The 23,762-nt window shown below is 41.6% G+C and overlaps 1 protein-coding gene across 3 annotated transcripts in view; it reads right to left on the bottom strand.

Annotated features, from left to right (window-relative positions):
- Positions 1–302: 302 nt before the first annotated feature.
- The window catches only part of EPM2A (EPM2A glucan phosphatase, laforin), an 89,750-nt gene continuing 66,290 nt past the window's right edge, over positions 303–23,762 (bottom strand). For all 3 annotated transcript variants that reach the window (XM_033935647.1, XM_033935649.1, XM_033935648.1), the window contains exons 3-4: positions 17,853–18,094; positions 303–838 (exon numbers count right to left, since the gene is read on the bottom strand). In XM_033935647.1, coding sequence (XP_033791538.1) covers positions 561–838; positions 17,853–18,094 — 520 coding nt within the window. In that variant the 3' untranslated portion in view covers positions 303–560. The remainder of the gene's footprint in view (positions 839–17,852; positions 18,095–23,762) is intronic.

Here is a 23,762-nt window from a genome sequence, read left to right as displayed (position 1 = left end):
AAGACACCAGCACGCTGACAATTCAGCGCAAGACAGAAGCGTGCAGCCGAAAAACTTATTTTTTAAGAGCTCCGACGGGGGGATGTGGGGGGGGGACCTCCCCCACTTTAATGCATAGTGTTCGTGCTGCTGTTGGGGGGGTGGGGGGTGCAACCCCCCACATTATAGAGAAAACGGAATAGTTTCCGATTTTTTTCAAGAAAAGTTTCGTTTTCTCTATAATGTGGGGGGTTGCACCCCCCACCCCCAACGGCAGCGCGAACACTTTGCATTAAAGTGGGAGGTTCCCCCCACACCCCCTGTCGGAGCTCTTAAAAAATACGTTTTTCGGCGGCTTTCAGCAGCGCACTTCTGTCTTGCGCTGGATTGTCGGCACGCTGGTGTCTCACGTGCGATTATCCTGTCACCCTATAATACTCTTCTTTTCAGAATTAAAGGAGGGATTACATCAAGAAGCATATGTCAAAATGGATGCATCTGTGAGCAAAACAAAACTAGAAGCTGGAGTCGCTGATTAAACCACATTTTTTTCAACTCCACATTTAAAAAAAAAATCTTTGCTACACTCTGCATGTTGAGGAACAAAGGTGTCCAAATTTCTGATGAAAATCTTCTTCAGCACGTACCAGGGCTTCTTCATCCAAGTAGATAGCTGCTCTCTTGGAAGTAACAAAATACTGCACTTTCCTGAGGCTCCATCCTAGCACGTACATTAGAAATCCACATACGGCCGCTGTGGATCTGCCCACTCCAGCATTGCAATGAACGTAGACAGTGTGCCCATTCTCTAGAAGTCCATACAAGAGATAGACAGCCTGAGGCAACATTCGCACTCTACCTACAAAAAAACCATAAGATACATACTGTTTAAGCTGCCGTGAAAAGGGCATGTTTAGAAAACTTCTTAAGACGAAGTTATGTGTAGATGCTTTTCTCTAGCCAATAATTTTCCTCTCTGGCAGAGTTGATGAACTATATTCATGATCTTTATTATGCAAAGCTATGGTATTTTGTAGACATGATTTCTGAGGATTGTTTGTATGTTGATTTTATCATGTTTTTGTTTTAAAATTATGTATGTAAATTATGTAAACCGTTTAGTTTTTAAACGGTATAGAAAATTTTAAAATACATAATACAACGGATCTTCAAACTGTTTCCACACTTTTATTTTTAAACGCTATTTATTAAATATCTCAAAAGCAAAATTGCATCACTTTTCCACATTTTTCACAGGGTCCTACTACCTTCTTAATGCCATCAGAAAAGAATGTTTGTTTTTGGTCGCTAATAAACAGTGGCGTAGCGAGGGTGAGAGGTGCCCCCTCCCCCTCCCTCATCTTCGCCCCTGCTCCTTTCCCGATCCCCCCTACTGCACATTTCCCCCCTTCCCTGTACTTCTAGTTGTTCACCGCTGTGAACGCCAGCAGCTCTCCCTCTAACATCACTTTCTATGCGTGGCACCCAGAAGCGATATCAGCGGTGAACAACAAGAGGTATGGGGAAGGGAAGGGGGGCATGGGCATGGCAAGGGGAGGAAGAGGCAGATGGGGTAGAGAGACGCAGGAGTGCCAGTGCCCTCAACAACATAGTGCCCGGGGTGGACCGCCCCCTTGGCCCCGCCTTACTATGCCATCCTCTATAATAAAACCCTTAGCGCGCATGCACACTTCAATCTCTGTGCCTCCGTGATCCATGGTGCCATGCCGCGCATGCGCAGTGCCTGCCTCAGCTGATTTCCTGCCTTCTGCCTCAATCTCTGATGCCGGCTGACTTCCTGCCTTCTGACTACGCTGCCGCTGCCGGAACGCATCTTCTTCTCACCCCTGGACCAGCAGCGGCAGGTGCAGTTTCATCAAGCAGCCGTGAGGCATTTGCTAGGCCAGCCCACTTCGATAATGCAAGACAGGCCGGCCTAGCAAAAGCCCCGAGGCTGCCTGGGATAGTGGATGTTGGACAGGGGGAGCAGGGAAGGGATGCTGCTGGACAGGGTGAGCAGGAAAGGGGTGCTGCTGGATGGGGGGGGGAGACAGAAAAAAGAAAGACAGACAGACAGGGGGCCAGGGAGGGAGAGAGACAGAAAGAAAGAAAGACAGATGGGGCAGGAAGAGAGACAGAAAGACAGACAGACAGACAGGGGGCCAGGGAGAGAGACAAAGACAGAAAGAAAGAAAGAAAGAAATGCCTAAGTGTACACATCCATTCTAGCACCCGTTAATGTAATGGGCTAAAAAAACTAGTTGCTAATAAAGTCCTTCTGCAATGTTCTGTCATATCACATCAAAAAGTAATATCTGTGGAGAAATACAGACTTTCTCAAGTCCTGCTGCATATTTCTAATGTGTGCTGCCAATTTGAACATCTTGGGCACGATTCTATTAACGGCACCTAAATCAGTGGGCGCCAACAGAAACAGCACCTTAGACATGTCATTCAAAGCTAAGTTAAGAATCATGTTTAGTGGTGCCTAAATTGAGTTCTTGGCAGAAGGCATCGTAATGTTAAGCACCAGTATATTAGGCCAGGGTTTTCCCTACCGCAAAATTATTCTTTTAATTGGTTTTTAATGGCGCTGTTCAATTAATAGTGCCAACTGAATCATTTTAAAAAATTCAGGGCTCCTTTTACAAAGCCGTGGTAGAGGTCTCTGCCATGAGCCGGCGAGGTAAATGCTCCGACATTCATACAATTTTTGTGAGCATTTACCTCCCGGGCGTGTGGTAGAAATTAGAGAATGACACGGTGACAAAATTCATCACCGTTCCCATCCCTACGGGAAACCATCTTCATGTCATTCTTTAAGGAGAGAGGAAAGAATCAAGAGTATAATTGGGTACAACCACTGACCCGCAAGCTTTGCTTTGAAGAATGCTGGTGTAGAAGGACTGAGGCTGAAATAGACACTAAAAAATGACATGGGATTATTTCCCGCGGTTATCCGCGGGGACAGGAACGGTGATAAATTTTGTCACCGTGTCATTCTCTAGTAGAAATCTCTACTGCAATTTTGTAAAAGCCAGCGTAAGACCACTAGATTGGCTAGGCACCTAACAGCAGGCGATTTTTGTAAATTTATGCTCCTTGATTTCAAGCATTGATTTTTTTTATATAAAGTAGGGATGTTTGTGGCCAAAAATAAATTAAGCTCATTTTCATAGAAACATGATGGCAGATAAAGGCCAAATGGCCCATCCAGTCTGCCCATCCACAGTAATCATTATCTCTTCCTCTGTCTAAGACATCCTACGTGCCTATCCCACGCTTTCTTGACTTCAGACACAGTCTCTGTAGCCAACATCTCTACTGGGAGACTGTATCTACCACATTTTCTGTAAAAAAGTATTTCCTTAGATTACTCCGAAGTCTATCACCTCTTAACTTCATCCTATGCCCTCATTCCAGAGCTTCCTTTCAAATGAAAGAGACTTGACTCATGCGCATTTACGCCACGTAGGTATTTAAACCTCTCTATCATATCTCCCCTTCTCCTGCCTCTCCTCTAAAGTATACATATTGAGATCTTTAAATCTGTCCCCATACGCCTTATTACGAAGACCACGCACTATTTTAGTAGCCTTCCTCTGGACAGACTCCATCCTTTTAATATCTTTTTGAAGGTGCGGTCTCCTTAATTATACACAATATTCTAAATGAGGTCTCACCAGAGTCTTTATAAAGGGGCATCAATACTTTTTTCCTACTGGCCTTGCCACTTTCTTCATGTTCATCCTCCCTGTTAAGGGTAAGGACCAGGTCAGAGAAACACACATCCTGGAGATGAATGCAGGGCTACGTGAATGGTGTCAAGAGCGTTTTGGCTTCCTGGACCATGGGATGATTTTCCAAGGACTGCTGAGCAGGGATGGTATACATCGATCAAATAAGGGAAGAAGTGACTTTGGCGAAAGGCTGGTTAATCTACTGAAGTGGGTTTTAAACTAAAAGTGATGGGGCAGGGTGGTCAAAGCCCCTGGGTGAGTATAAGCCCTCAAGTAAGTAAATCACTGAATACCTCTACACGGATGGGAAAAGTGGGAATGTCTGGAAAGCAGTATAAACTAATGCTTGAAGTATGGGAAACATATTTTATGTGCGTTTTTTTAAGCAAGCCAGGTGTGAGCATTTACACCAACTCTATGGCTGTTGTAGGTAGTCGGGCCTACTAAAATTGTCATTGGTCTTCTTCATAAGGCATATGGGAACAGATTTAAAGATCTCAATATATATATGCTTTGGAGGAAAGGTAGGAGAGGGGAGATGCGAGATGTGTAAATATCTACATGGCATAAATGCACATGAGGCAATTTTCTTTCATTTGAAAGGAAGCTCCGGAATGAGAGGGCATAGGATGAAGTTAAGAGGTGATGGGCTCAGTAGTAATCTAAGAAAATACTTTTTTACAGAAAGGCTGGTAAATGCTTAGAATAATCTCCCAGTAGAGGTGGTAGAGACAAAGACTGTATCTGAATTCAAGAAAGCTTGAGGCAGGCATCTAGGAAAACTCAAGAGAGGAGGAGATAGTGGATACAGCAGATGGGCCATTTGGCCTTTATCTGTCTTCATGTTTCTATGTTTAAATTATATACATGTATCTAACCTATTATATAATGGAAAACAGGCACCCTACATTTCTTTATAGAATAGGCAGTTAAAAAGAACAAAAGTGAGGGTGACCCATGAACCTTCCGATGGCAACAAATAGACAGCACCAGAAGGCTGGGAGATAAAAATATAAAAGTTTATTGGAGAATCACCAATGTAGGTCCAAAGACGCACCATAAAACCAACAATAAAACTGACAGGAGATCTATAATGGAGCACTCTCCGAGTGGACTCAACACAGAGAAGTGTTTTTTTCAGATGGAGCAAGCTTCAGGAGTCACAGACTCTAAACACTGTAGAGCCTAGCTGGTACTTGTGAAATAGCCTCTATGGATAGGGTTACCAGACATCCAGATTTACCTGGACATGTCCTCTTTTTAGAGGATATCTCTGGGTGTCCGGTTGGATTTTCAAAACCCAGCACTTTGTCCAGGTTTTGAAAAGCTTCCACCTCAGGACCGTATCGAGAGGGCATCTGTTAATGTGCAGATACAACGTAGTGATGTCACATGCACAAATGTATGCGTGTGATAGCGTGTTGCATCCACACAAGTACAGATGCCCATGGCCTGGTCCTGAGGATGAGAACAGGTTGAAGGGGTGGGGCTGTGGGCAGGGGCTAGGGCATAAAAGGGTGTGACTTGGGCATAATGGGGCAGGGATGGGTAGAACTGGGTGGGCCTGGAGGCGGAGCTATGGGTCCAGATTTTACAGGAGTAAAATCTGATAACCCTATCTATGGACAAACTAAATGCAATGGGTGCCAAAATGGAGAACTGCCAAAAACTTCACAAAACAAACTAAAGATGGCTTCTTTGGTAGGAGGTTTGCATTTGAGGAGAGACTGGAAGCCCTGAATATGTATACCCTAGAGGAAAGGAGGGACAGGGGAGATATGATTCAGACGTTCAAATACTTGAAAGGTATTAACTTCGAACAAAATCTATTCAGAGAAAGGAAAAATGGTAAAACCAGAGGGCATAATTTGAGGTTGAGGGGTGGTAGATTCAGGGGTAATGTTAGGAAATTCTTCTTTACAGAGAGGGTGGTTGATGCCTAGAATGCGCTCCCGAGGAAGATGATAGAGAAGAAAATGGTGACAGAGTTCAAACAAGCATGGGATGAACATAGGATCTCTAATCAGAAAATAATGAGTATACATTGAAGGAGCTAAGGCCAGTACTGGGCAGGTTTGCATGGTCTGTGTACCGTGTATGGACATTCAGTTGAGGATGGGCTGGGGAGGGTTTCGATGGCTGGGATGGTTAAGATGGGATGAAGTGAGCTTTGATGGAGATTCTAGTAAATGAAACCTAAGCACACTGAGAAGGGAGGAGAGAGAGAGAGAGCGCGAGAGTCCTGTACAGGTGACAGGTGAAGAGCCTTCCCTGAAAATCCCCTAACATATTAGGCCAACAAACACAACTAAAGGCCTAAGATGGCTGAGAATGCTCTGACTAAAACTGTCAAGCCTTTGCACAATCTATGCTTGCTGAAATCAGCAAGCTAAGCGAAAAATGAGAGAGTGAAACAAAACTTATTCTTTTACATGGCAACTGGTGTCACATCTGCAGTAATGCCAGGGAAGTGGATCTAAGAAGGATGAGAACATGTCTTAACCAAGAATATAAAACTACATTATTTTGCAAGAATATCCTGTGATGGGCAGGCTTTTACTGGCCGATGGCTTGAAATTGCTGACATGATAAATTAAAACGGCACGTGCGGGAAAAGATAGATTTTCTGGTAAACAGGACATGCGCATGGTATGACACAGATATTATGAACCAATTAATAAACTGATAAATGTAATGACATTTGTAAGTGACCAATAAAAACTATATGTGCCAATGTGGCCTCAAGCTGTCAAGAATTGTATAAGAGACAGCCTTTGGGATTATGAAAACAGGACAGACATCCAGGTATACTCAAGCGCTTGAGGCATACTATCTGTCAGCTCCATATGCTGTAAGATTTGTTCTTGTAACCTGTTATTGATTGTTAATAAAATAAATATATATTAATTATAACAGCATATTGAGTTTCCATGAAGCCAGTGGTATTGAAAGGCCGTAAACAGGCGGCTCTGGGCAGGGCTCTGGGTTTCTGGCCCAGAAATATCTAAGAAAAAGGACCATTTAAACTATATAATTAATTTATGGAGCATGTGTGGTTGGGCAGACTGGATGGACCACTCTGGTCTTTTTCTGCTATCATTTACTATGTTACTACGTTTCTTGGTGCCTAATTCTATGTGCCCTCCACATGTCTCAATTAAATGTCTAGGTGGGCCACACAAACAGCAGGTATAACTTAAAACATCTTATTTTGACGTTCCAAATGTATATTCTGTAGCACTACCTAAACAGCACCACTGCACATATGTTAATTTTACACCATCTATAAAGTGGCTGAATATTGATCTCAAAAGCTTTTGTTAAGTTAATAAATTATGCCACTAGTCTCTGTGTCTGTTGATCGGTGTCTGGAGGGTTCACAGTTTGGTGCTTTTGAAGGAACCAGTTGGACTTATATGCTGACTTGTGCTCTTCATTAGCAATTCTAGCATTTGTTTGTTGAGCACATTACTGAACAGTTTGTTAATGTTACTATTGGCACGGAGCCCTCTGTAATTATTTGGGTTAGTAGATAATCACTTCTCTATAGATTGGTGTAATTAACTCTTCCAGCCGTCTCTTAAGGAAGCAGCCAGACAGTAGAATCAGTTCAATAGTTTTTGCTACTGCATTCTGGATCTCCATATTGCTGTATCTCAGCATTTCATTTAGTGAAATTCTCCTGGGGGGTCACGTGCTTTTCTGGGCTTCAGGATCTGGAGGTAGTTTTAGATTTCCTGTATCGTTATAGAGATATCTACTTCTGTTTTGATATTCTTACTCTTTCCAGGAGATTTCATTTCTCTTGGGTGCATTTTTGATCTTGTGTGAGGTATGGAGGCTGATTTTTTTTTCATAGAAATGCTAGAAGTACTCTGTCCAGAGTACGGTACAGGGATTCAAACAGAGACTGGACGGATTCCTGAGGGATAAAGGGATCGTGGGATACTGAGAAAGCTAACCAGAAAATAAGTATAGAAACCCGACCAGGTCGTGCATGTGCAAGACCGGAGGGCTAGGACTTTGATGGGAAGATAGGACTCAATAGGAAACCAAGGTGGCATGGGGGCCCCTTCTGGTGATTTGGACAGGTCGTGACCTGTTTGGGCCGCCGCGGGAGCGGACTGCTGGGCAGGATGGACCTGTGGTCTGACCCGGCGGAGGCACTGCTTATGTTCTTATGTTCTTATTTTACATTTGGGGTTGTTAAATCTGGGTTTGTTTCAGGATTAAGTCTTCTCCACACATCTCAGAAGGAAATGCTGTTTATGGCCTCTTTACTGTCAGACAGATTTTCTTCATGTATTCACACATCTTCCATTTAAGGGGTTGTCTTGCAATTTCTAAGATTTGGAGATAGATGTTAGGTAAATCTTTAAGTGTCTCTCTCTGGAGAATTCTATAAAGTCCACCTAAATTTAGGCACCTAGCCGATGTAAGCTCCTAATTTAACTTGATTGGCACCAACAATTGCCACTTAACACATGTACTTTAAAATACATGTTTGGCTGACATTGCTGCCTGGATGTCTCACCACCATCTGAAACTAAACATGTCCAAAACTGAGCTGCTCTTCTTTCTTCCCAAGGTCTCTGCTCCTCTCCCTCCATTCTCCATTTCTGTAAATAATGCTATTATCTTTCCATCCTCCTCTGCTCACAACCTTGGAGTCGCCTTAGACTTCTCATTTTCTACGCACATCCAACAGACTGCTAAAGCCTGTCACTTCTATCTCTACATCAACAAAAATTTGCCCCTTCCTCTCTGAGCACACTACTCAGACTCTTATCCACACTCTCGTAATCTCACATCTAAACTACTGTAATTTACTTCTAACAGGTCTCCTGCTGAACTGCCTCTGCCCCCAAGAATTAGTGCAAAATTCAGCTGCATGACTTATCTTCTGCCAACCTCACTATAATTACCTTACCCCTCTCCTCAAATCACTTCACTGGCTCCCTATCCACCTCCGCATACAGTTCAAACTCCCATTACTAGCCTACAAGTGTGTTTATGCCGCAGCCCTTGAGTATCTCTCCTTTCTTATCTCTCCTTATACACCGCCTCAAGAGCTCAGTTCCTCAAATAAGCTGCTTTTATCTGCACCCTTCCCTCCACGGCCAATTCCAGACTTCGTTCCTTTCATCTAGCTGCCCTGTATGCCTGGAATAAACTACCTGAGTTCATCCATCATGTCCATTCCCTTCCCTTTTTTAAAAGTAGACTGAAAACCACCTTTGATATAGTCTTCAATCCATAACTCTACTCCCCTCTGTCCACTGCTCACCACCCTAGCCAGCAGATTAACTATCCCCCTTAACTGTATATTCCACCCTGGCCATCCTATTTGTCTGTCTTGTTGTTTAGATTGTAAGCTCTTTCAAGCAGGGACTGTCTTATTTGTGACTCTATACAGTACTCTAGAAATAATTAATAGCAGTAGTAATAGTAGTTAACATCTCATAACTCACGTTAATTAGAATTGACAGGCACCTAACTTGGTTTCTAAATGTTAGGTGCCTTGTCCAAAGTGGCTACTTAAAACTCGGCTTGGTTAGGGGGTGGATAATGGATATGTTTTGGAGTTAGGCACCTGTTTTGGACTTACTGTATATACTCAAATATAAACCGACCTGAATATAAACCGAGGTAACCTTCCCCCCCCCCCAAAAAAAAAAAGGAAGAAAAAGGTTGACTCAAATATAAACTGACGGGGGAAGAGGGGGTGTTAATATTCAAGTGCAGTGCCTTGCCAAGCTCTGTACCCTATTCCCTCTCGCTCACTACTCTTCCAGGCTCTGCAATCAGCCCCCTCACTCCCTCCCTCCCTGCCCCGTCTCTGTAAACAGTCCCACTCCTTCCCTGCCAGGTTCTGTACCATGTCCCCCTCCCTCCCAATGGCTTGCAGGCCTCGAGGCAAATTTGCTGTGTAAGATCTCTACTTAATCAGGATTCTGTTAGAATTCTCTTACATTCTATGATTTATATCTCGATTGGATTACTGTAATTCTCTGTTAATAAGACTTTCTCAGTATTAATTCCAATGGCTTCAGCTTGTCCAGAATACGGTTCTTCGCTTGCTTTATCACCGCTCCAAATTTGATCATATAACTCCGCTATTCAAAATTGAACATATGCTTCCTTTCAAATATAATGTTCTTACATTTCAAATTCAATCATCTGGCCTTCCTTTGTTTCTGTACAGTCATCTGATTCCTTACATGCCAACAATGAATCTTTGTTCCTCTTCTCAGCATTTGTTAATTGTACCATCATTCCGGCAAATGTTCCTGGATGCTAACCGTGAGTCAAGATTCTCAGTGATGGCCGCCGAGCCTTTGGAACTCATTACCACTTTATCTGAAGTCAGAAAAATCTCTTAAAGTCTTCAAGTCACAGCTGAAGGCGTATTATTTCAGAAAGGCTTTTAACTGTGGATCCCTACAGACGCTTCCTATCCCGGATTAAACATAACAAAAACAACTTTATCCCCTTAACCTCTTGTGTTTCTCTTTTGTTTTATTAATTTCCCCTTTCCCTTATAAATATTGTAACTCATCCCTTGCCTGAATATCCTTTTGTCCCAGTTTGTATACAGTATCGGTCTTTTTTGATCTTGTACCCATTGTTTTTAACTTTATTAACTGCCTTGATTTGACTACATTTGTTAAGAAATGCGGTATATCAATAAACTAAATGTAACCTGGTAGTCCAGTGCAGATATTAACTCACACTAAAACCATTGGTGCATTATCCACTCCGCAACCATGCTATAAAAAAGTAAGTTTCTCACGCATGTTTAATGATGGAAACTTTTTACCAGGTCTGAGGCAGCATAGAAGGGTTAGTTATGAGGAGCGGGTGTTTAGCAGCACCCCTTTTCTCTCTCTAGACTGACTACCCTGCCCCAAACTTTCTCCCTTATATGGTAAACAGGCCCTGCCTACTGCATCCCAGGATGCACTGCACAGTGCAGGGTGCAGCAATTCTACATATGATGGTGCCTGGAGGCACAAATGAGTGGGCCTCCTTCCAGATATAGGATTGGGAAACTTTGGGTTTGGGTCACAGGGTGAGGCCCATCAGAATACCAAAGAGGGTTTTTTTAAAAAATGGGACTGAGGTAGGAGAATGAGAAGACCCTAGACTACCAAGGAATTTGTGTGGCAGAAAGGCCATTAGACCATCTGGGTATTCCGGATTGGGACAGAAGAGGGGGGTCGGGTTGGGTGCTGCTAGATGTCAGCCTAGCTGTCGCTACCATTCAGCATTTTTACTTGGCATTACTTATGTCAGCGAAGGCCACTAACAAAACTGACACTAGACACCAGAGATTTTATAGGGAGTGACAGATTGGGGGATAAGCTTGCCATAGAATGCGTTTCTCTTTAATGCTAATTTTCCAGTCAGTGCCTGAGCCAGTCACCACTCAGGCACTGACAGGAAAGTTGACATTAGTGCTAAACTGCAAATTACTGCAGTGATTTTAATGCACTAGTAATTTGATCCTGATGTGGGCAGCAATGTTGCTTGTGCTGTCCATTATACCTTCAGCTCAATGTTCCTTCTTAGCTGAGTGGGAGTCCTCCCAACCACATTGCTGCCAGTGAGAGTGGTGCTTCAATACGTATTGTGTATTAATTACTAGGCAGATCCTCTAGAGCCCTGCAGGTAGCGCCAGTTTTAGACATGCTACTCCGCCCTCTTCTACCTACTCGTCTCCCAATTTCCCCAACCACCTTTAAATGACTTCTTCACACACAAAACAGACAGATAGACCTTCACCAAATATAGAACCATGGATCACAAATTAGAAATATGAATACTAAAGCTGATCTGGAAATCCCAAAAGGTTAAACCATTTTAAACACAATCAGTGGCATAACCATGAGAGGGGGCTGGATCTCCCACTTTGAGCTTAGGCCCCCTCAAAATGAACACCTCCCTTGCTGTAGTTGGTGGGGATCCCCAAGCCTCACCAACTGACGGCCACCTGCCCCCCCCCCCTTTCCTCAGGTCCAGTAAGCAGAACTTTCCAAGTTCTGCAGCTGGCAGCAATATTGCAGAGCTGTTGCTGATGCCTTCCCACCTCTCTGCCCCCCCTTTGGCTTTCATGCATGCATGAAAGCAGTGGCAGCTTGAGGATATTGCCATTAGCTTCACAGCTTGGAGATTTCTGGTTGCTGGACTGGAAGAAGATGTCTTCAGTTGGCAGGGCTTAGGAATCCCCACTAGCTCAAGTATTTATATATTGCACTCAGGCCAAGAGAAATTTTGGTGCCCATCCACTAATTTTGGGCTCCATTCCCTCCCCCAGATTAGCTGTATGACTATGCCATTAAACACAATACAAAAATAATTGTGATGCACATATCCCAAAACTAACATATTCCAGTTAATAAATTAAAAATAAAACAATTTGTTCTATCTTGTTGTCTGGACATTTTGTTTTTCCACCATCTTGGTCCCAGTTTCTCTTTCTGCTTTTTGTCTATCTTCTACTAATTCTCTTTCCAGTGCCTGCTGTCTAATTTTATTCTCCTCTTCTCTCTTGTTCCATTTCCTCGTTATGCCTATCTCCAACATTCTGATTTTTCCCTTTCAGTTTTTCTAACTTTTTCTTTTCTGCTTCTGTCCACTCAAATCTTGCCCTTTTTCTCGACCTTCTTTTAAAATTTTGAGCTCTCTCTCAATTTTCCATCTCTTCCCAGTCCTTAGCTCTCCCATTTGCCATCTCACTCAATTCCCAGCCTCCTATTTCCTTCTATCTACTCCCCATTATCACATTTATACCACTGTTCTCTCACCCATCTTATCATCTACCTTTTGGCTCACCACTTTCAGAATACCCCTCCCTCTCTCCACTAGTAAGGCTATATCTCCTTGTCCCTTTCTCTCCATTCCCTGGCATCTTCTTATCCCAGCTCATTTCCCCCTTCCTGCCCTCCCATAGTTTCAAGTTTATTATTAAATTATTATTATTAAATTTGATAAATCGCTTATTACATACTAAGCGAGTAACAATTAAAAATATGTTATATACAACCTTAAGAAGGGGGGTAAGAAACCACTAACGGACAATACAGACGAACTGCGGTACATGAGGAAGGAACAAAGGTGGGTAAAAGTTACAAATTGCAGTTTCTCGGGAGAGAAGAAAGCGAAAACAAGTAGAGGAAAAAAAGTTAGGATTGGGGTTTAAAAAATTGTTGTTAAAAAATAAAAGAAACTTCACAATGAAATATTTTATGATCGAATTAAACTGGTTTAAAAAAGAATATGTTTTAAATATTAAAAGAAGCTTTAAAAAGGAATGTTTTTAGGTTGGTTTTAAATAAATTCAGATCTTTAACTTCTCCGATATATAAGGGGAGAGTATTCCAGGTAAGAGGGGCCATAACTGAAAATATGTCGTGACGTCTGGTTCCAATGATCTTCAAAGAAGGAACCGTAAGCAGCTCTTGTGTTGTGGATCTTAGGGAACGAGTCGAGTTATATGGAATTAAAAATCGGTCTATGAATTGAGGTTCATTATTGGATAATGTTTTAAATGTTAGAAGTAATATTTTGTAGGTTACTCGTTGGTTAATAGGAAGCCAATGTGAGTCTATTAAAAAAGGTGTTACATGATCGTATTTTTTGCCATTATGGATGATTTTAATTGCAGTATTTTGAATTATTTGCAAACGTTTTTTTTTTCTTTTTGAGTGATGTTTAACAAAAGTGAATTACAGTAATCTAATTTGGATATGACTAGGGAGTGTATTAAAATGTTCAATGATTTCGGTTCTAGGAATTTAGACATAGAGCGGATTAAGCGCAAACGAAAAAAGCAACATTTTACCACATTACTGATGTGCTCATGATACGAGAATTTGTCATCGATGATGACTCCTAGTAATTTTAGTGATGATACTAGCTCAATTGGTATATTGTTTATTAGGAAAGGAGCCGATAGTTTTAGTCCCTGCTTCATTGGAAAGAATAAGGCCTTAGTTTTTGTGATGTTTAATGCTAGTTTGTTTTGTGAGAGCCAATTTTTTATTTTTTCTAGTTTTTGGTTAATTAGGAATATTTCATTGGAATTTTCAGGATTGAATGGGTGGGTCAGCTGAATATCATCAGCGTAAGCGTAAGTAGTGAAACCTATAGATTGACTCAGACTGAGTAGGGGTGAAAGAAAGATGTTAAACAGCAGCAGAGATAGTATGGAACCCTGGGGGATTCCATAGTTATGTGAGAATGCTTTAGAGCTTTCGTTATTAAAGTATACCGTTGAAGATCGGTTGGATAGAAAAGAAGTGAACCACTGTAATAATGTATCACGAATGCCTATATTTTGTAATCTGTCTAAGAGTAGAGAGTGATCAATGGTGTCGAATGCTGCTGAAAGGTCAAGGGAAAAAAGAATGACCGAGTTATGATGGTCTAGGTTATAAATGATGTTTGTGGTGAGGCCTATTAATGAGTATTCAGTGTTGTGATTTTTCCTAAAACCGGTTTGATTGGGGTGCAATATGTTTGTTGATTCAACAAAGTTCGACAGCTGATTAAATACCACTCTTTCGGTGATTTTCGCTAAAAAAGGGATGCTGGCAATAGGGCGGTAATTTGCAGAGTCCTCTGGACTAATTTTATGATCCTTTATTATAGGAAGAATTGCGGCAGATTTCCATGATTTGGGTAGAATCCCGGTAAGAAGACTTTTTTTAATAAATGAAAGTATAAAGGGTCCAAAACAAGAAAAATGTTTTTTTAGAATAACAGGAGAAATAATCTCTGAAGGAGAACTTTTTAAGTTTATTTTTTAGATAATTTGTTTAATATCTGTCAATGTAGGTATATTGAAGTTTGAACACTTGGCGCAGGGGAGTTTATGTTTACTTTAAGTGTCAGAGGGGTCGATGGCTGGGTTAGAGTCAAATTGCTTTCGTATTTTCTTAATTTTGTCGCAAAAGGCATCAGCTAGATCTTCTGCTGAAAGGGCCATTTTTTTATTATCCCTTTGTGAATCGGGATTAAAAGATTTTATAATCGAGAATAATATTGAAGATTTTTAGCTGTTTTAATTTTATTAGAGTAAAAAGATTTTTTTGCATTGTTTATTTTATTTTTAAAGTAAAGTGATTGTTCTTTGTATAGGTTCAGGTTTTCAGCAGTTTTATTTTTACGCCATTTTCTTTCGAGGGATCTGAGTTGTCTTTTAATCAAGGAAAGTTCTGGTGAGTACCAGGGGTTTTGAACTTTTCGATTGAGTATGATTTTGTTGATAAGGGGTACTTCTTTGTCCAGTAAGAGCTGAATTGTTGTATTCCAGGTGATTAGTTGTTCCTCAAGAGGGTCAGTCTCTGGAATTGAAGGTCTTGAAAGAAAGAATGAAGAGACAGTTGAAAGTTCTAGTTTAGTAAAATCTCGGTAGGTAATATTTTTGGATGAGGGAATGATTACTTGCTTCTTTTTTGAAAGTAGGCTACATGAAATGATGATGATCTGACCAGGGGACTGTTGAGTTAAGTATGTTAAAGTATAAAAAATGGTCGCTGTTGGGAATTAATATCATGTCCAAAATGTGTCCCGCCGAATGTGTGAATCTTGGATGAGAGGTGTTAAGTTTAAAGTTTTAATATAAGTTCCAAATTCGTTAGTAATGGGATTTGTGAATTCGTCGAAATGAATGTTGAAATCACCTAAAATTAGAGGATGTTCAGTAGAGGAGCAGAAATCAAAAATCAGGTTTTGTAGAAGAGATAGATTGTTCTGTGTGATTGGAGGGGGAATATAGAGTAGTAAAATGTCTATTTTTGGATTAATGTTAAGTTGAACTTGAAGAAATTCGATTGCTACACTACCAGTGGAGTGGTCTATAGTTTTATGATATAGGTCCAATTCACCTTCCCCCCCCCCACCCCCACCCCCACCCCCGTGGTCCAACAATTTGCTCCATCTGTTTTCTGTTGTTCTTCTTCCCCCTTGATGTTGAACAATGAGATGAAGGGAAAAAAAGATGCTGCATCTCTCTCTCTTCCACCCCCAGGCCTAACATTTCTCCCTCCCTTCCATCCCCAGGTCTAACTTCTCTCCTTTTCTCTTCCCAACTGCCCCCCATCCCATAATCTCTCCCTATCTCCCTCCCCCAGGTCCACCATCATAAGAACATAAGAAATGCCTCTGCTGGGTCAGACCCGAGGTCCATCGTGCCCAGCAGTCCGCTCACGCGGTGACCCAGCAGGTCCAGGACCTGTGCAGTAATCTTCTATCTATACCCCTCTATCTTCTTTTCCAGTAGGAATTTGTCTAATCCTTTCTTGAAGCCCAGTACCGTACTCTGCCCAATCACGTCCTCTGGAAGCGCATTCCAGGTGTCCACCACACGTTGGGTAAAAAAGAACTTCCTAGTATTTGTTTTGAATCTGTCTCCTATCAACTTTTCCGAGTGCCCTCTTGTTCTTTTATTATTTGAGAGTTTGAAGAATCTGTCCCTCTCCACTCTCTCTATGCCCTTCATGATCTTATAAGTCTCTATCATATCCCCTCTAAGTCTTCTCTTCTCCAGGGAAAATAGACCCAGCTTCTCCAATCTCTCAGCATATGACAGGTTTTCCATACCTTTTATCAGACGCGTCGCTCTCCTCTGAACCCTCTCGACTAATGCCATATCCTTCTTAAGGTACGGCGACCAAGTATCTCATTCCCCAGATCCAACTTCTCTCCCATTCAGACTCTCTCTCCTCTCTTTCCGGCCCCATAAGCTCTCCCCCCCCCCACATACACACACCTAGTCTCTCCCCTTTGTACTTTAAAAAAAAAACAATTTGTCCAGTGGCTTCCTCGGCCCAGCATATTCTCCCGCTTCTCTCCATACCAGTTCAATGCCACCCTCATTTTGTCTCACTGAACATCCATCAGTCTTAGCAGCGATTCAGAAATATTGCTCGCAGTTCCTCTTCTTGCTTTCCATCTTTCGTGGTCTGTTCCCCAATGAAGCAACTTCCTGTTTCTGCCTGGGTGGACCATGGCAGACAGAAAACATGAAGAGGAACTGCGGGCAATGTTTCTGAATTGCTGCCGAGGCCGGTGGATTTTCAGCATGACAGAAGGTAAGGGCGATATTGGACCAGCGCAGAAATAAGGGGCCAATGGGGTCCCCCCCGAGCCTTGGGGCCCAGGTCAGCTGCCCTGTTTGCTCCCCCCCCCTAATGCTGGCCCTGCCTGCAGAATGTGTCTGACCCTTGCTATTGAAAATGTGATATTGAAACAGCACCCCCACCACTGGCATGACTGTAGATGGAAGACTCTCACACAGCTTACAGGGAACATTACTTCTGATGTCTTGCAGAAGAGAGGACATACGGAGAAGAGTGTAGAAAGGAAGAAAAAACAGGTAAGTGTAAAACCTGGGAAGAGAAATGTTAGCAAGAGGGAAGGTGAGATGGGAGAAAGAAGTCAGAGGTGTAGAAAGGGTGGGTGCACTGGCATCTCTCCACCCCCTCCCCATGACACTCTTGTGCCCTCCCTCCCCCCTCGTACCACTTTAAATCTTCACCAGCATGAGTAATCTCTCTGGCCTGCTGCTTGCCTCAGCCTGGCTCCCTTTTCAAATAACTTCCTGGTCATGGGGCCAGAAAGTGACATTAGAGGAAAAGCCACCGCCAGCATGAGCAGCAGGCCTGAGAAGCTGCTCGCGCTGGTGAAGATTTAAAGAGGTACAGAGGGGGGGAAGGAAGGGAGCGAATGTGGCGTGAATGGGGTCAGAAGGAGTGGGTAGACAGAGAGAAGGGCATGGGGGAGTGCCACCACCTCACCAGGCACCTCCTACCCTTGATACGCCACTGGAAAGACTAATGTATGTATGAGAAGAAGAAAGGAGAGAACGTAGCAAAATGCCATGAATTAAGATAAAAGAAAAACAAAGGAAAAATAATAATAAATGAGATGCAAGAAGATCAGCAAAGCAGCAGAACAGATACATCTAGGGGAAAGTCTGACAGAATAAAATAGGTAAGAGATGAAAGGAGCATAAAATCATAGGGGAAATGGAAATGAGTAAGGATAATTAGATCAAAATAATATAAATTGATGCAGAAAGAAAACAGATGCAAGAAACTGGTATGAGATCAGAAACAAAGTCTTTACCTTCAGTGCTCATATCTGGGGTAGGAATCCATACATACACCAGACCAGCATCCCTGTACAACTTCATCATGGTCTCTGGGCTCATGGGTTCATGGTAGCGGTTGCAGCCATATGAGTTCTGAACGACGTCCCATTCTGTCTGAAAGTTCATCACAGCCGTAACCCCCAGTTCATGCTTTAGCTTAACAGTCACGTGTTCCAGCTGTCGAGGGCAACTTCCTAGCCAGATGTTTGGTAAGATTCTAACGATGAGAAACGTGAATAATCTACAGGTTAATATTCTCAGGAACAACCTCTCCCCACTTCAAAGAAAGCCTCTGCCCCTCCTAAGCTGAAGCAGGGTTGCCAACAGCCTCCAGATTTTTCAGAGAGGCTGATCTAGTCCCAGTTTCACCTCACAAAGTAGGCCTTTTACTAAGGCACGGTAGCCGCTTTAGCGCATGCTAAATGCTAACGTGTCCATAGGATATAATGGGCGCGTTGGCATTTATAGCGCGCTAATATTTAACGCACGCTAAATCGGTTAGCGCGCCTTACTAAAAGGATCCCCAGTATGAACAGGCTTGTTGTTGTGTTGCTTTTCTTAGGGAAATTGGAACTGCATTTGCCTGCATACAATGGGATGAAACAAGAGCTAGATCAGCCTACCCTGAAAATCTGGAGCCAGTCGTCAGTTTTGATTAGATTCCTGGATCAAACCACATGGGCAGAACACTCCCAGGTACACACATTTTTACACCCAAATTAGAAACGTATGTAATAGGCTTAATTCACTCAATTAAACTTTATCTCTGGAGAGAAATTAGTCGAAAAAGTAGTTAATACAAGTCCAGGATGGGTGGGTGGGAAAATATATTTTTAATTTGAGTGCAAATTGCTGGATATGTAGTCATAAAAAAATAATTTTGATTGAATTTAAGTGATGTTAAAGTATAAAATGACTGCATAATATGTTGCACTTATTTTTGGCTATAAAATGAATAAAGATTTATTTTTTTTTAAAAAAAGAAAGCATAACAGTAAGGCATGAAGGAGTGGCCTAGTGGTCAGAGCTGCTGTTTCAACCTGAAGTTGTGGGTTCAAGCCCAGTGCTATTCCTTGTGACCCTGTGCAAGTCACTTAACCCTCCTTAGCCCCAGGTACCATGGCTAGATTGTGAGCCCACTGAAACAGATAGGGAAAATACTTAGAGTACCTGAATTGATTCTGAACCATTCAGATGGCTTCACCAATGGGCAGCATTAGAGAATAACACAGGGACAAATTTTTCCCTGTCCCATCTGTTGATAACATTTCTAACTATTAAAATAACGGAGCATCGCAGGAAGATTTGGATCACTGGAATCGAATGGCAATCCCTATGAGTTTTATCCCTGTCCCTGCCTCAACCCTGTAAATTCTGCCTTAACCGCTCAAGCCTCGAACACTTATGATTTTAAAGTGTTTGAGACTTGTGCAGATGAGGAAAGAGCTTGCAGAAAAGGGGTAGGGACAGGAAAAGAACTTGCGGGGATGGGATGGGAAAACGAGTTCCCGCGGGGACGGGGAAAAAACTGTCCACGTGTCATTTTCTAGGCAGCATATCACTACAAATATAAACTTAGGTCAATACTCAGCAGGACGTACCCAGGTATACGAATCTACTACCCAGATAAGGTTCTTCTAACTAGGCCATGCCTGAATTTTCAGAGGTGCTCAATCAAAGAAAATGCATATATTAAATTTAACTTAATAGCATGTAAGACTTTCAGATGGCTATTTAAATATCCATTCAATAGAAATAGGAACTTCTTCCTTATTCCAATTAGCAATCTGTTATATCACTTATTATTTTTAATAGACCCTCAGCGTCACCACTCAGAACTCAAACATATCACCGTTCTGAGCTTTACGTGACCAATCCTCACTGGGTCCAAGTTTTACTTATTTTCACTTTTTCAAGAGTTTTATATATTTAAATACTTATCAAGTTTCAAGTTTCAAGTTTATTAATTGGCTTGTTCAATCGCTTAATCGGATTTCTAAGCGATGTACAATAAAATATACATCCATAAGGAAACAAAGACATTACATACACTTAATTAATTATAATATAAACAAAAGGTAAGAGGGGATGAAATACATTTTTTTTTATAGTAAAGAAAGAACATAGAGGGAAAATACAAAAGGAAATTGAGAAAACAAAAAAAAAAAAAAAAAGAGCATAATAATTCACTAAAATAACACTTTATAAAAAAATTTAATTAATTTGCAAATGCATCTTTAAACAGAAAGGTTTTTAATTCGCTTTTAAATTTCCCAAACACCTTCTCCTCCCGTAAAAACATGGGAAGCGCATTCCAGATCTGGGGAGCTGTACATGAGAAGATAAATTGTCTTCTTGTACTGATAATTTTTAACGAAGGAATTGATAAAAGGTTCCTTTCACTAGATCTTAAGGTTCCTTTAACTGAATATGGGATAAGTAACCTAAATAAAAATGCTGGAGTCTTATTTTCTAATGTTTTAAAAATAATTGTACATAATTTATGTGTTATTCTATGAATGACTGGAAGCCAATGAGCCTTTTTAAGGAGTGGTGTCACATGATCAAATTTTTTAGATTTTGTTATTAATTTAATAGAAGCATTTTGAATAATTTGTAATCGTTTAATTTCTTGTAAAGCAATTCCTGTAAATAATAAATTGCAATAATCGATTTTAGACATCACCAGAGAGTGAATAAGAATATTAAGTGCTTTAGGACAGAGGAATTTAGAAATAGATCGAATTTTCCGCAACCTATAGAAGGTAGTTTTAACAATACTACTAATGTGATCATGATAATTAAGTTTATTATCAAAAATTACTCCTAGAATTTTAGTATTTTTAACTAATTGAAGAGGAATATTTTGAATCAAAATAGGAGCAGCTAAAGAAAAACTTTCCTTCCAAGGAAAAAGCATGATATTTGTTTTTTTGATATCGAGGGCCAATCTGTTTTTGTCCAGCCAATGATGAATTTGCTCGAGTTTTTCATTAATTGTCAAAATTTCATTTATGTTGTTATTGTTTAGGGGGTACAATAACTGTATATAACTTATAACTTTCTCATACATTTACTTCATTTTAGTTAGCTTATTTTACTTAGCTTTAATGTAGTTGTCTCTGGTAGAGATATTTTTAGATCAATATAAACATAGAGGAATGCTTGAACTATAAGGAGCAACGTTGGATTTATACATTAAATACTGTTATCCCATATGGGTTAAATCTCGAGTTGGAATGGGCTTCCTTGATCTAGGTTCTGCACAAGTGAGAGGGATCCTAAAAAGACTCTAAATAAAGTTTGTTGTACTGTAAACAGCCGGTGGTTGTCGTCAGGCTCGCGCGTCATTAGGGGGGCGTGGCTTCAACACCGGCATGTTCTATTAAAAAGGGAGAACGCTGTCGGCTCCTCTTTAAAGCAGTTGAGGAGGTCGATAGTGCTAAAAGGTATGAGAGAAGGGTATTCTAAGCAAATTTGATATCTTTACTTTGTTCAGATAACCCAGTTTTTCTACAGGAGTCATATTATCACCTTTTTTAATTTCTCTTAGGGGTGGAGCCTTGATAAAGCGGTTTCCCGCGAAACATGTCGGCTATGTCACCCTGCTTGATCTAAAAATATCTCTACCAGAGACAACTACATTAAAGCTAAGTAAAATAAGCTAACTAAAATGAAGTAAATGTATGAGAAAGTTATAAGTATTTAAATATATAAAACTCTTGAAAAAGTGAAAATAAGTAAAACTTGGACCCAGTGAGGATTGGTCACGTAAAGCTCAGAACGGTGATATGTTTGAGTTCTGAGTGGTGACGCTGAGGGTCTAATAAAAATAATAAGTGATATAACAGATTGCTAATTGGAATAAGGAAGAAGTTCCTATTTCTATTGAATGTATATTAAATTTAAACCACTTTGTACCACAGAAAGGCAATATTGGGCTTGTTTTCAAAGCACTTAGACACACAAAGTAAACCGCTTAGATAACCTACACCGATAGGCATTATATAGATAACATAAATAAATATAGGTTGATATAATACTTTGTGTATCTACTGGTAAGTGCTTTGAAAATGAGCCCCAGTTTCAAATACCATTCTTCCACCAAACTCTCATTCTTTAAACAGACACCTCCCCTCAAACCTCTTTGAATGCTTCATCAGCGTATTACTTGTGGTTACTTACTGGTGATGTTTATGTGTTTATTTCATGTAATATCATAGGATTGTATACATATTCCCTTATTATGTTTGGGGATGCATCCAAAGTTTTGAGGTTATGTGTGGCCCCAGTAGCCATTTACTAACACCACTGTGGATCTTAGCTGTAGATCACAGAGGTATCAGGCAAGTTCATGCACACTTGAGATGTATCCACTAGTGCTGCCTGATTCAGGAAAAAAAATTACGATTCGATTCAATTCAGCCTATTGAATCGATTTTTCGATTCAATTCAATTTTCCTGCCCAATTGGGTGTTTTGGTTTTTTTTAACATCCTCGTGGGTTTATTTTATAACCTCTTCACCACTTTTATAGTCTCTTCACCCCTTTGCCTTCTCCTAACCACACTGGCGCTGTGGTGTAAACAAACCAAAAAGACCTTTTCCTCTCTCTGTTAAATCCTAGCTCACATTTGCGGTCTAACACCAGCTCTGGCAGGATACACGTTAGAGAATGACACAGTGACAAAATTCATCAGGGAACGGTGATGAATTTTGTCACCATGTCATTCTCTAATACACGTTTCAAATCTGACATATTGTAATCACAAAACAGAAAATAAAATTATTTTTTCTACCTTTTGTTGGTCCCAGGCTCTGGTTGTCTTCTGATAACTTGCTTGCCAGAGTCTCCTTCTTTCTCCGTGCTAACCATCCATCTGCAATCTCTGTCCTCCCCTTCCGTTTCTCTTCCCTCCCCCAGAGGTCTGGCATCTTTCCTTTTTTTTTGTCTCCATCCACAGATTCACCTTTTCTCAACTACCCTTTCATCCAGCATCTCTCCCTCCTTCCCCACCACCCAAGGGTCCACCATCAATCCCTTTCTTTTCCCATCTACCCTCCTATCCAGTATCTCTATCCTCCTCCACACCATCCCTTGTGTCCAACTTCTCTCCCTTTCTGTTCCTTCCCTCTCTAAATCCCATTGCCCATCATCTCTCTCCCTCTCCTCTATTTTTAGACCCATTATTTCTTCCCCCCACAGTCCAGCATATGCACGTCTCTTTGAACCCCCCCCCCTTCCCTCCCTCCCTCCGTGTACTTCTGGTTCCCCTGAAAGTCTGTCCCCCCCCCTGAAGGCCTGCATCCAAGGCCTGCCTGTCCCCCCTGAAGGTCTGCACCCAAGGCCTGCCTATCCCCCTTGAAGGCCTGCACCCAAGGCCTGCTTGTTCCCCCCTGAAGGCCTGCCTGTCCTCCCTGAAGGCCTGAACCCAAGGCCTGCCTGTCCCCCCTGAATGCCTGCCTGTCCCTCCTGAAGGCCTGTACAACCCCCTGACATCAGAGGAGGGGGTGGGACCGCGGCAGAGAGAAGACAGCTCGGAAGACCCGACAGCAGTTTGCAAAGATCGCTAACACTAGCGATGTTATGCAGGCTGATTAAATGAGGTAAATTGATGCTGGGAGGCCAGGGGGGAAGCCGGACAGAAGCACTGACACTCCCCACTTGCCCTTTAAAGCAGGAGTGGCGGCGGCTGGCCAGCAAGAGGCAGCGTTGCCAATCCTGCTTTAGGGGGGGAGGGGGGAAGGTCAGACGCTGAATCTGGAGGCTGATTTTTTTGGCTTTTGAATTGATTCGAACCGATTCACCCGAAATGAATTGGTGAATCGATTTGAATCATGAATCAGGCAGCACTAGTATCCACCACTACAGAAACAGGTTCTCAT

The sequence above is a fragment of the Geotrypetes seraphini genome, chromosome 3 (genome assembly GCF_902459505.1).
Source record: "Geotrypetes seraphini chromosome 3, aGeoSer1.1, whole genome shotgun sequence".
NCBI classification, from domain to species: Eukaryota; Metazoa; Chordata; class Amphibia; order Gymnophiona; family Dermophiidae; genus Geotrypetes; species Geotrypetes seraphini.
Note: the sequence above shows the minus strand (reverse complement) of the source record. Positions and strands in the feature narration are given on the sequence as shown.